General features: G+C 38.4%; 1 protein-coding gene across 5 annotated transcripts in view; it reads left to right on the plus strand.

Moving 5' to 3' along the window:
• The window catches only part of LRFN2 (leucine rich repeat and fibronectin type III domain containing 2), a 362,212-nt gene that overhangs the window by 270,518 nt on the left and 78,443 nt on the right, over positions 1-13,251 (plus strand). For 4 of the 5 annotated variants that reach the window (XM_087965428.1, XM_087965436.1, XM_026681484.2 and 1 more), the window contains one exon: positions 8,288-9,679. In XM_087965428.1, coding sequence (XP_087821554.1) covers positions 8,307-9,679 — 1,373 coding nt within the window. In that variant the 5' untranslated portion in view covers positions 8,288-8,306. Of the gene's footprint in view, positions 1-110; positions 184-8,287; positions 9,680-13,251 lie in introns of all 5 variants that reach the window. The other variant, XM_087965443.1, reaches the window with a different exon arrangement.

A 13,251-nucleotide genomic window follows, 5' to 3' on the forward strand; every position in this document is an offset into this window, starting at 1 on the left:
TTTCCCTTAATTTTTTATATAATGATTTTACAGGATGTATTTTCTTCTCCTTTCCTCATAACTTGGAAGTGCTTTCTAACACCTTCCTATATTTTCATTGCTATTTGAAGCTATTCAGTTGCCATGGAAATGAAACTGTCTATCTCATTGGTTAGGAACAGATGATGGCCACAAAGGCAAAAGGTATCTGAATATAATGTCTTCCTGCTGAAAATAATGGTTGAATCAAAATTATAGTTCATGTAATTAATGCTGTTAATCATCTCATGTTGCAATTAGACATGAAAGGCTTAGCCAAGAACAGAGTTGACATTGTATTAATACCTTACAGATATGTATTAAAATGTTTGCTTTCCTGGAAGAATATACCATATAAGTGGCCAATATATTCAGGATGCATATTGGAGGACCAAGAATGCAGAATTTCAAAGGCAGGTTGGCGCACCTGATAGAGATACTATTATCTTTATTATCTAAGGGCTTCAGTGAAGATTGAACTATATATAATTCATTTGCTTATATATTCTTGTATTTTCCATATGAATTTAATATTACAAGGAAAATGGAGAAGACGAGTTGAACTTTTAATGAATGATAGTTTCTCCTACTTTTTTTTTTAAAAGGATAATCTTGGGTTCATGAGAATATACCAAATTAACTCAGATTTTTTTTCTAATTAACCAAATTGTATCCAAACAATTTGAAAGACTTATATATAAACTGAATGTTATAGTGCTTTTCACACAGCTGTTAAAACTGAGGAGCTCATTTGAAAACTCAAGATCACCCAATCAAAATAAAGTCAAGGAAAAGCAAGCCCATCAGAAGGCCATTCTTTTTTACTCAGCCTACAATGAACCCATGGTTTTTGCTGCCAACAGTTGTGGTAATGATTACCAAATAGAGTTTTTATTTAAAAAAAAAAAAAAACACTGGATAGATTCATGGAAGATCAGAGTATTCATGACTGCAAATATTGATGGCTCTTTGCCAGATCACAGACCACATTCCTTTAAATACTCACTGCTGTAACAATGAAAGGAACTGTCACCCTCCAGTCAGGATTATGAATTTCCCAGCTATGATCCCTTGGTAAAGCTGGATTAAGTGATCTCAAACCTGCTAGAGCAAGGCTTTTTTATTTATTCATACAGTTTAGAGGCAATTCCATGTCCAATGCTTCATGGTTAGAGTCTTGCAAACACCCCATTCTGATCATAAGTAAAAACATTATATGAACTGTGGTCTGTTTATATGTTTTCCTGCATACTGTATATATTGTAGACTAGCTGGATACCCGTGCTTCACTATAAAACTATGTGATTGGGCTTAGTTTTGAGGGAGGAAAATGGGGGTGGGGGTTGAAATTCTGCCTCTGCCAACCAGCATCCACCAGTATTAATCTGGCAAAAGACCAGTGTCAGTGTGTGAGAGAGTTGAAGACTGGAAACTGAAGCATTTGTTGTGTGAGCAAGGAGCAGCAAGGAGCCTGGGCAAGGCTTAGCTCAACTGTTCTGTACTAAAGCTGCTTGGTGCTTTGAAACTGAAATTGAAACTCCTCTCCTCTAATTGTGCTTAACCAACACATATTTCATATACAAAGGACAAAGATACAAACAAATTGAAGGAGTCCCTATGGGGTCACCACTGTCACCCGTCATTGCAAACCTGTTCATGGAAGAATTCGAATCCAGAGCCCTGGCCAATGCCACCCACAAACCCAAACTATGGTCAAGATACATCGATGACACATTTGTGATTTGGCCCCATGGAAAAGAAAACCTAAACAATTTCCTAACACACCTAAACAGCACACACCCCAAAATCAAGTTCACCATGGAAACGGAAACAAACAAACAACTACCATTCCTAGATGTACTAATCTACAAAAAAACAGATGGCACACCATATACCAGAAGAAAACACACACCAACCGCTACCTCAATGCCCAATCCCACCACCACCCAGCACAGATAAACTCCGTGGCCAAAACACTAATCGCCAGAACCAAATGCCTGGCAGACAAGACACACATTAAGACTGAACTATGCACCCTGACTAAAGTACTGACAGCCAACGGCTTCCACAAAAGCAAAATCACCAGCTTGATCCACAAAAACACACTGAAACATAATAGAGACCCAGAAGATGAACAGACCTATGGAACAGCTATCCTGCCCTACATAAGAGGTACTACAGACAAAATTAGTAAGGTACTACACAGACATCACATCAAGACTGCCTTCAAAACAGACAGAAAAATAGCAGCCATCCTTAGCAACCCCAAAGATAAAATTGACCTGGAAAACCAAGGCATATACGAAGTCCCCTGTGCATCATGCCCAGCCACATACATTGGACAGACCAATAGAAGAATAAGTACCCGCCTGGATGAACACAAAAATGCAGTCAAAAAGCTGGAACACACTTCCTCACTAGTCCAACACATGGAAGCCACAGGTCATAGCATCAACTTCAATGGCACCAAAACCCTAGCCACTATAGAAAACCCTAGCCACAGAATCATCAGAGAAGCCATAGAGATTGAAAAAGACCAGAAAGCATGAATAGAACAGATGATTCCACCAGGCTGTCAATCATTTGGAAGCCTGCACTCACAAACAAAAATCTCCACACCACAAGCCAGGCAAACACCTGGGCACAAACAGACCCCCTGATACCTCCAGCTCAAACACATCCCAACCAGGCACCCAGATGAAACCCAGCTTCCTAACTAATGATAGCCGTCCATTTACCCGGCCAAGCTGCACTAAAGGCCTCCAATAAAGTAACACAATGCTGCCAGCCAATCAAGATACAAAAAGAGCCAAAAAACAGACAGAAGATATTAGAGACACCAATCAAGCAGAACACAGCAAACTCCGAGACCAATAAACACAGACCAAGACTCCCAACCAATCAGGATGAAGAAAAAACCATTCTGGCACAGCAATAGGCTGCCCCAAATTTAAATCTGAAACCACTGTAAAAGTCTGACTCACAGACGGACACAATACAGAAGCCTGATGATGGCAGATGAGATTCTGCTGAAACGTTGCTACAACTTTAAAAGAACACAATATAGGGTATACATTGTTAGACAGGAGTACTTTTGGAGCTGAGGACAACACAGGGATACTTTTGGAGCTGAGGATCTGACCAAGCAAATCAGTGGTCCTTGATCACTGAAAAATAGAATCTAAACCAAGTGATATTGACAGATTTGCCTATCCCAAGGAAAAGCATGCTGAAATAAGCAGAATGTGGCTGACATATAATTGGTTCTTGCTTGATACCATTCATAGGCATATATAAACATGCACAAGCTGTTAATATGCAAATTACCTTATAATATTACCAATATATGCAAAGTTCATTTGTAATTTCTATGTAAAGCTCAGTGACTGAACACAGAATTTTTAAACAAAGTTCCTTGGAGACATCCCTAAAAATTAAATGCCGCTTCTCAACACCTGTATATGAGAGAGATTTAAATACAAAACGGTCTTTGTGATTCTTATTATTATTCATATTAACTCATGCTGAACTATCTGGTAAGAGGTCCAAAGAGGCTATTTTTCACTTGGCACCCAGGAAACTACTTTGTGTTAGTGAAAAAAAAAATACTACTTTTGCAGTCTGATGGGAGCCTATTAAACACAAATCAGCAAAGTAATAAGACATCACAGACCTTCTGTAAAACATTTTCTGGAGAGTAGAACAGCGGTGGGAGGAGATGCTAGGATAAGTGTTTACCATAAATGGAAGCATTGTGTAATGAAGCAGATGATTCTGCCAAAGGGGAAAAATCTTTCTAGACAAGGCAAATAAAGTAGATTCTATGGAGACTTTGGTACTAAGCCACACTCTTTTTCAGGTGTATCATCTCCAGAGGGACTATTGCTACCAGGACAGTATGGTAGAAAATTAGGTCTAGCAAGGGCAGTTTTAAAAAGACAGCATCTTGTCGCTGGGTCCCAGATGCCAAAGAATGGAAAGCAGAAGATGTGGTTGAATTCATGTCTTCTTTAAGGGCTTCCTATAGAAATGGTTTAACTGTCATGAAAAACTAGCTAGATATGCTTACTTAGGCTTTTATACAATTCCTGATAACTGATCAATACTCTGTGTGATACAACACTGATGACATTATTACCCCTGACAGCATGCCAGCTTCTCTACTTTATTATCCCTGACAGATGTCATCTACAGCGTGCCACTTTCTACCACTTGGGGTAGGTTCTGACAGCAGTGGCAGCAGCTCCCACTATCTTCTTCAACCTTGTATTACCTTCACCCATATTAAAGGAAGGTGCACAACTGGACTTTCAATTTGTTTTTGTTTTTTTTGAATTTTAAAATAGACTTTATTTACAAAAGATTAAAACACGAACAAGCATACAAATATGTAAAAATAAAAAGAATATAAATAGAACAATAAACATATTTCTTTCTATTACATTTGATATTAAGATTGATAGCTCATAGTAAACAGTAGTAAGTAATCATTAGCAAGTATTCCTTATCCCTCATCAATTACCTATTAATTAATAAATAATATATCATTCTGCTATTACTATTGGATTATAACTGTATTGGTTAATCGAATGGAGCCTCTTCAAGCTTCTTGTCTATTATATAAATATTATGAAGGCTCCATTTGGACTTTCAATTTGACTTGGAACCCTTTACGCTGTCATTAGGCCCATATTTTTTCCTTCCATTCAAATGACTTGAAAGATGTACTTTGTTTCAGATCAAGGTCAATGTGAATAATCATCTTGGGAATTAGAAGTAAGATTGTCCTAGGAAGGACTAGAAATGATGAGAGATGTTTCAGGTGGCATTGCTCATGTTTCTCTTTAGTCCCCCCTCCCCCCAGGCAATGTTTCCTGTTTTTGGGACTGGACGCATTTGTTTTCATGTATCTCATAGAATTGTAGAGAAGTGAAAGGGTTTATTTAATCCCTTTATAGTTTACATATGTGGAAAGTGTGGCTTACACTTAGAAGCATAGAGTTTGAACTTTAGTACTTTATAAGCCATGTAATCCAATCCTTTATGAGCAAACTCTTGTTCCCTCAAAGTGGCAGTGTGGTCTGACAGAGTTCCACATATATTTAATTTCCCACTCAACAAAATCCACTTTAAGTTTTTCTGTGGGACTGAGTGATCAGCATAATGAGCACAAAGAGAGAACAGAAGGCACCATAATACATAGACTCTCCTTTTCTCTTTCATACATACACTTGGAAAACTTAATTCCTAGATATTAGAAGTTATAAACATAACTTAAGCTGTCCTTTCTTTGATATTGTTCCCTATCTCCCATAATCATGTTCAATTGCTTCTCCTCAATTATGCTTCTTGATCTCAACTTGCTCTCAGGAGTGCAGTGAAATATAACAGTATTTCCCTCAAATGGTAATTGGGGAAATAGAACACACTAAAAGGAGAAACTACACAAAAACCTTGGAAAAAAAATTCAAATTTGGGCTAGGCAATAGGGGAAGGAGTAGGTAAAGAAATCTCTGCACGTTACTAATTAATTGTATCAAACTCTTTCACAAATGGTTTTCTAAAGCCTTTTTTTGTCTATTTGTTTATAGTTGCAGCTTCTAGGATAGCACACTAAATTAAAGCTAGAATAATATAATTATACTTAAGATTCCAAAAGCCCACTGTCTGTTACTAACAAATAAATACAATGCTCAAAGCTTTGCTAACTGTAACAGAGATTTGCATAAACAGCATGGTTACAAAGCCACGGGATTCTAGTTTATAAGAGAAGGTAAAGCTAAACATATGCTTGAATTGTCCTCTGTTTATTTGCAGGGTTCAACATAATGAGATCTTCCTCCTCTTCCTCCTCCTCCTCCTCCTCCTCTTCCTCTTTCTCTTCCTTTTCCTCTTCCTCTTCAATCTTTCTCTTCAATCTTCCTCTTCCTCTTTCCTCCTCGTCTTCCCCTTCCCGCTTCTCCTTTTTCTTCATTGCACTGCATTAACTAACATCCAAACAATTGTGAGCACAAAAATTCTTACAGTACAAACTTTTCTAGGAGATTGCCTCTTCATAGGTCACATCATGCTACATAAGAAAGGAAGTTGTGTTGCATTGCATTGCTTTGCAGTTGTGAACTGTCTTGTTCTGGAAATGGGCATTAGTAGGAATTCTCCAAGGGCAGTGAATCTCAAGGGCTGGTATAATCAAATTCTTAATGCTAGGAGCTTCAGATTCAAATGCAACCAAAGCAAAAGGTTACTATTTCAATATTTTGCTAAGAGATGATTTTTTTTAAAAAAAAGAAGAAGAAGAAATAAATCATTTCTGAAAAAGCTTAACTTGTTCTGAGATAGTCTATTTCTAGATTTATACTTGTGCCGAATCCTTCATCATAAAACTAATTATCTCAAACACGAAGAAGGCTACGCTACCCTTTTTGTTATATGACCTTTTCTTGTTTTAACTTACTTCTGCAGAGTATTAGCATGTCAAAAGAGAAAAAGAATTCCTTTTTTCCCTATCTATAGATTCATTATTTAATTACATGGCTATTATTACATAGAGTTACTATTATTTTTATAATCTGAACTTACATATATAGAATATATCTGTATAAGCTGATGTTTCTTTTTAGCTGTATACCATCCAGTATTCTTTGGAACTAGGGAAAGATGACCAATTAAGAGTTGTGGTGGCACAGTGGTTACAATGCAGTATTGCAGGCTGACTCTGCTCAAAACCAGGAGTTTGATCATGACTAGGTCAAGGTTGACTCAGCCTTTCATCCTTCTGAGATTAATAAAATGAGGACACAGATTATTGGTGGCAATATGCTGACTCTGTATAGCCTCTCTCTTTGGAGAAGGCTGTAAAGCACTATGAAATGGTATAGAAGTCTAAGTAGTGTTGCTCTTGCTAATATTGTTAATAAATAAATGCATAGGGCTAAATGCATAGGAACCATTCAGCTACTGAAGCAAAGATGTGTGTAATGGACAATAAATCTGGCCATTGTATGATCTTATAGCTAATTCCTTAGTGCAATTAGTGACTGAAAGACTTAAATCTAAAATTAAAGCAACTTTCCTAATCTGGTACCCTTTTGGATATTAGCTCTCATAAACTCTGGCCTGCATATGCTTGAGGAAAGTTGTTTGAAAGTGAAAGTCGGGGCCCACTAAACCCTCCTTTCCTCCTTCTCTCCTAATCCTTCCATATTGGCTCTTAAAGCACTCATTCTTACCACAAGTTATGATATCTGATGACACAGTTTCATCATGTGAAGTTTCAGAATACCTCAAAACTGTAACTTAAGTATTACAATTACCCTTACAAAAAGTTACAAATCTTTCTCACCAAAATATGAAAAAGAACAATCTGGCCTCCTCAACATGCTTGATGAAGCCTTGTCTTCTTTGCACCAATTTCCTACTCAGGGTGATCTTCTAACAATCACAAAAAAATCTTCCCTCCTTTCATTTGTAATGGAAGGCATTTAAATAAACATTTCCTGATGCCAATACATTTGGGGAGGGGGCAGTGGTGGATAAAGCTTCACTTGGTAGCCTAAGCACTCACAAACCTTCATGCTCCCCCTTCCTTTGTACATGCAAGATTTTGTACAAATCTTCATTGGGTTTTTTTTCTTTCTCAACTTTGTGGTGCCCCCTTTGGGCGTGGTGCCCTAAGCATATGCTTAGTCAATACTCCACTGGGAGGGGGAGTTCATGTTTTGGTGTGTGTGTGTGCGTGTGCGTGTGCGTGTGCGTGTGTGTGTGTGTGTGTGATTTCCTACAGTATCTTGGTCTTAAATTTGCTCCAGGTCTGCTTGGAGTTTGGAACAAACTGCAAGTGAACTATCAAATGACTTCCAGGCTTTTTCCTAACCCAGAGATGTTTGCAAGGAATTAAATAAGTGTAAGATTTTCCCTCCCCCAAAAAACGTTTGCACTCTGCAGCTGAAGTAGTATTTTATGATTAGCTAAATAAGCAATAGTTCTCATAATAAAAGAGATGCCATTGGTGTCAATATACAGAAAAAAGCAGCAGATTTAATCTTTTCAAAAAGTACCAAAAGTATCTGGAAAACAGCCACAAAGAACAATTCTGTGTATGCTTAAATGGTGTTGCTTAAATACATTTGTCATATCTTGCTTGGTAAAATAACACTTCAGATGCCACTGGATTTTAAAATGTGCTGCTTTAGGATTTCTTTAATTATTATTATTTATATATAGATATGAAGGCAATTCTCTAAAGTATAACTGTTTCTCATTCTTGCAGGCCCCATCGTTGATTTACCATGGAAAAACTGTACTGCAGCATCCTGGTGTTTGGAGTGATTGTTGCAGTTCACGCCTGTCCAAAATACTGTGTTTGTCAAAATCTGTCTGAGTCTCTGGGAACTCTCTGCCCTTCAAAAGGACTTCTTTTTGTACCACCAAACATAGACAGGAGGACTGTTGAACTCCGACTTGGGGGCAATTTTATAATTAACATAAGCAGACAGGACTTTGCCAACATGACTGGCCTTGTTGACCTCACATTGTCTAGAAATACCATCAGTTACATTCAGCCCTATTCTTTCTTTGATTTAGAAAGCCTACGATCTTTGCATTTAGACAGTAACAGGTTGCCTGACATTGGGGAGGACATTTTGAGGGGCTTGATTAACCTTCAGCACTTGATTCTAAACAACAACCAACTAAATTATATTTCAGATGAAGCTTTTGAAGACTTTCTATTTACCTTAGAAGATCTGGATCTTTCTTATAATAACCTCAGAAGCATCCCTTGGGAATCCATAATGAAGATGATAAACTTGCACCAGATTAGTTTGGATCACAATTTGATAGATTATATCACAGAGGGGACCTTTGCAGATCTTCAGAAACTAGCCAGGTTGGATCTAACTTCCAACAGACTTCAGAAGCTTCCTCCTGATCCCATTTTTGCCAGGTCTCAAATGTCTTCTTTAACTACAACTCCATTTTCTCCACCTTTATCTCTAAGCTTTGGAGGAAATCCTTTGCATTGTAACTGTGAGCTACTGTGGCTACGGCGTCTGGATAGGGATGATGATATGGAAACTTGTGCTTCTCCTCCAGCTTTAAAGGGAAGATATTTTTGGTATGTCCGGGAAGAGGAATTTGTTTGTGAGCCACCTTTGATTACTCAGCACACTCACAAATTTTTAGTTTTAGAAGGACAAACCGCTACCTTAAAGTGCAAAGCTATTGGAGATCCATCTCCCATCATTCACTGGGTTGCTCCAGATGATCGACTTATGGGCAATTCTTCAAGAACAGTAGTTTATGACAATGGCACTTTGGAAATCCTTATCACAACCTCAAAAGATTTAGGAGTATTCACATGCATAGCAGCAAATGCTGCTGGAGAGTCTACTGCAACAATTGAATTATCCATTGTCCAGCTTCCACATCTCAGCAATGGTACAGGCCGGACAGCCCCTCCTAAATCAAGATTTTCTGACATCACAAGTTCCAGCAAGTCAAATCGAGGAGAAAACAAAGGACCACCAGATAGGGCAGTCTTGGTTTCTGAGGTGACAACTACTTCAGCTTTAGTCAAATGGACAGTAAGCAAGTCAGCACCAAGAGTTAAAATGTACCAGCTACAATATAACTGCTCTGATGATGAAGTTCTAATTTATCGGTAAGTGTGAATCCTTTAGGAGTCAAATGTGTCATTTCTTTAGTAGATAAATTATAATGTGGATTTGTAGCATAAGTCTCCCTGTCTCATGTCTACCTGAGTGGTGGCATATATTACGAAATGGCAAAAATATCACATGCATATAGAAAAGTACCCTATGGTATCCTTGTTGTGTCTGAAGTAGGATTTTAAAAAATCTTGCCCCTGATGACAGTATTGAACTATTGGTTCACTAATAAGATCCAATAAGAAATCTATCCTCTTATGTCTGAATGTACTCTTTTTCCACCCCATCAAAATTATTTCTTTTCCAGCTATGAGAAGCTGAAACTACCTTGTATTTTGCTATAGATTCACATTACTTTTTAACCTTATACAAGAAGCATGATGTCTTGAATATAAATGGTTGAATTGGCAATTGTGAGGTCAGGTAAAGAAGCTGGTGACTCACGGGCTAATAATACTGTGCTATTATATATAGAGCAATAGCATGTGTTTTTAATCAAAGGGAGGAAAATATTTTGTGGGGATTGAAAACTAAATCACAGGTGTATGATTCAGTAGAGCTAGGTTAAAATCTGTCTTTATGTTGGTGACTTTGGGCCAGCTACTATCTCTCAACAACCTACCTGAGAACATTGCTATTTTCTGGATAAAATAGAAGGAAATTCCTGCAGGAAACAAAATAGAATCTATATCAAACAAATAAATAAAATCTTATGCCAGGAAAAATGGCACAGCTTGTTCTCTTCTTGGCATGTAAAACAAATTATGTATAATTAATCCTGAACTTTTCCCCCTCTCTAAATTCTTTACAATATAAACCAAGAAATAAAATATATTCTGCTGTCAGTGAATTTTATTGAAGAGTATTATTATTATTTCATACGTATTGCGTACAACAGTGATCTTGAATCCCTTTCATCAGATAATAGAATATTATTGTTTTCTCAAGGATATTCCTGGCTTAGTCAAAGAGTTTTCATGGTTTCAGTGACTATCAGCAAATTAATACACCTAAGAAATAAAAGATTTTTTCCCAGTTCATGGAACCTGAAAATCTATCAAATATTTGTGGTTCTAGAAATAATGGTCATACTGGTTAATAGAATGCATGTATGTTTTGGAATTACAATGCTTTTACTTAGAATCTCAGTGTACACCCAGAACCTTAGATACCCTATTTATCCATATGGGAAAAGATTTCACTTACACGTGATTAAACTCAGCTCCCAGAATTCCTAAGCCAACGTAGTTCACAGGTTATAAAGAGGTCATAGTTAGCCACCCCTGCCCTAGAATGTAGTTCTTGATTAGAGACTCATACACAAGATCACAACTTTGGAATTGCTGGATCAGGCAGGGTCAGTTTAATGCTGCCGAAGATTAACTTCATTGATAATTTTGATCCATGACTACACAATCTGTTTTGCAAAAACCAAGACTAGAACAGATGTAATAAAGTAATGATGCTTCTGCTCTAGAATGTACTTCTAAGAAGTACAGTACTTCTCAGTGCTCCAGTTTATGGCACATTTAGATTCATTTTATTTTAGTATATTTCATGTTAAGGATGATGAAAAGATTACAAATTATTTCACTTTGTACAATAGTAATATTCATATAATGAACATGTATATCATATATTTCTTTAGATTTATATTTTGTATACAATATATACTTATTCTATATAATTCTGGGATATATATTTAAAATAATATCTAGATGTACCATTATTTGGTATATATAAACCATTTTGAGTTGACTTGATTACTTAAACATATTTTTTATCATTACAGTTCAGCTTGGTACACAAATCATTTCTACTAGTAATATATTTCAAGTAAAATTGTTTAGGGTTATTGTTCATACATTATTTCTGTTCTAATTAGAAGAGATAGAATGTAATTCAATGTATTTGTATAAATGCTGAACATTAACAGTTCCTTATATTGAATCAGATTCCATCTGTTTCAGTACTGACTTACAGAACTGATTTTCCAGCTAGCCATTTCAATTTCCTAGAGCCGTATTGAGCTTTAGATAAAGGAACTGCAATTCAAATGGAAAATGGTATTAATATGTAAACCGGCAATGTTTCATTTAGGAAATTTTCCCCCTACTTTACTAGATATACAGTAACTGTGGGTTAAATTGGATTACCCAAATATAAAATGTATGCTTTGCTGATGTTTGGGGATAAACTTGTGTAAAGGTGCGAAATGTCAATAATTTTAAGCTTGGTGCATGGGAGAGAAGAGGCAGAGGCAATATAAAGCTAACAGGCTTTATTGGCTAACATATATCCCAGCCGTGGCTAGCTGCGAGCTCGCGGCAGCACCTGAAAGAAAGAGACAGCTGATTCCGTTTGACAGCTCCTTTTATATGGAGCTGTCAAACGGCTCAGCCAAAAAGCGGACTGGAGTAAAGACTTGCTGGATGCAACACTCCTTCCCCCTGGAAATGCGCATGTGTAACTGTCCAGGTAGTTGGAGCAACGCCTCCCTCACCCAGATCATCTCAGTCCTGCAGTCAGCAGCAATGGCGAAGGACCTGTTGTTGTGCTGGAGCCTTCCACTGGGGGCAGTGTCATCTCTTCTCCCCGGGCGATCTTGGTTGGCTGCGGGAGGGCTTCAAATGTTGACGGGACTTCTTTGGAAGGTGGCAAGCGGGCTTTGGTCATCAGTGGTGTGGCTTCACCAGGTAAGGCCTCAGCGAGAAACCACTGTCCAGGAATCAGCCTTTGAGGGACTTTGGCATTGTCCCACTCGGTGTCCGTGGCTTCGGCCTCTGGAAGGGACCTGCAGGGGCACTCCAACGGATCCTTAGTTGGTCCATGTGCTGGCGCCATAGTCTTCCATCGGCCAACCTGACCCTATATGATTTAGGGCCTGTTTTCTGTTCCACCCACCTGGGCGGAACAGAATAGGGGATTTCCCACGTAATTGCGGGAGTAGACCAGGTCTCCAGGTCTAAATTCCCTCATTCTGCTAGTTGAGTTTAGGGGTGCCCTGGATATGTAGGTAGGGTGCAGCCTGTCGAGGAGTATTCGTAGTCTCCTTCCCATTAATAATTCTGCTGGGGTGTGGTTGGTGGCTGCAGTCAGGATTGTATGCTGGGTTAATAGGTACTGAGCTACCTTGGTAGACCAGTCCCCTTCTGCCATTCTTCCCAGGGCCTCTTTAGCAGATCTTATAGCCCTCTCTGCCAGTCCATTGGGAGCTGGGTGAAAAGGGGAAACTAGGGCATGCCTGATGCCCCTTTGGGCCAGGAACAGCTTGAAGGTGGTGGAAGTGAATCGGGGCCAGTTATCTGAAACCAGGGTGTCGGAATACCCATGGGATGCAAAAATGTTATCTAAGACCCGGCCTACAGCTTCTGAAGTGGTTGACTTGAGGAGAACCAGCTCGACCCATTTGGAAAATGAGTCTACCAAGATTAGGAAGTTCTTTCTTGCATGGGGCCTGCTAAATCCACATGTACCTAGACCATGGTGTTTTGGTGTATTCCCATTCCCCTAGAGTGGCAGCTGGGGGTGCAGGCCTGGACATCTGGCAGGTAGAACAACTTTG

The sequence above is a fragment of the Notechis scutatus genome, chromosome 1 (assembly GCF_049901735.1).
Source record: "Notechis scutatus isolate UNSWTSFEM ecotype Mainland chromosome 1, rNotScu1.2, whole genome shotgun sequence".
NCBI classification, from domain to species: Eukaryota; Metazoa; Chordata; class Lepidosauria; order Squamata; family Elapidae; genus Notechis; species Notechis scutatus.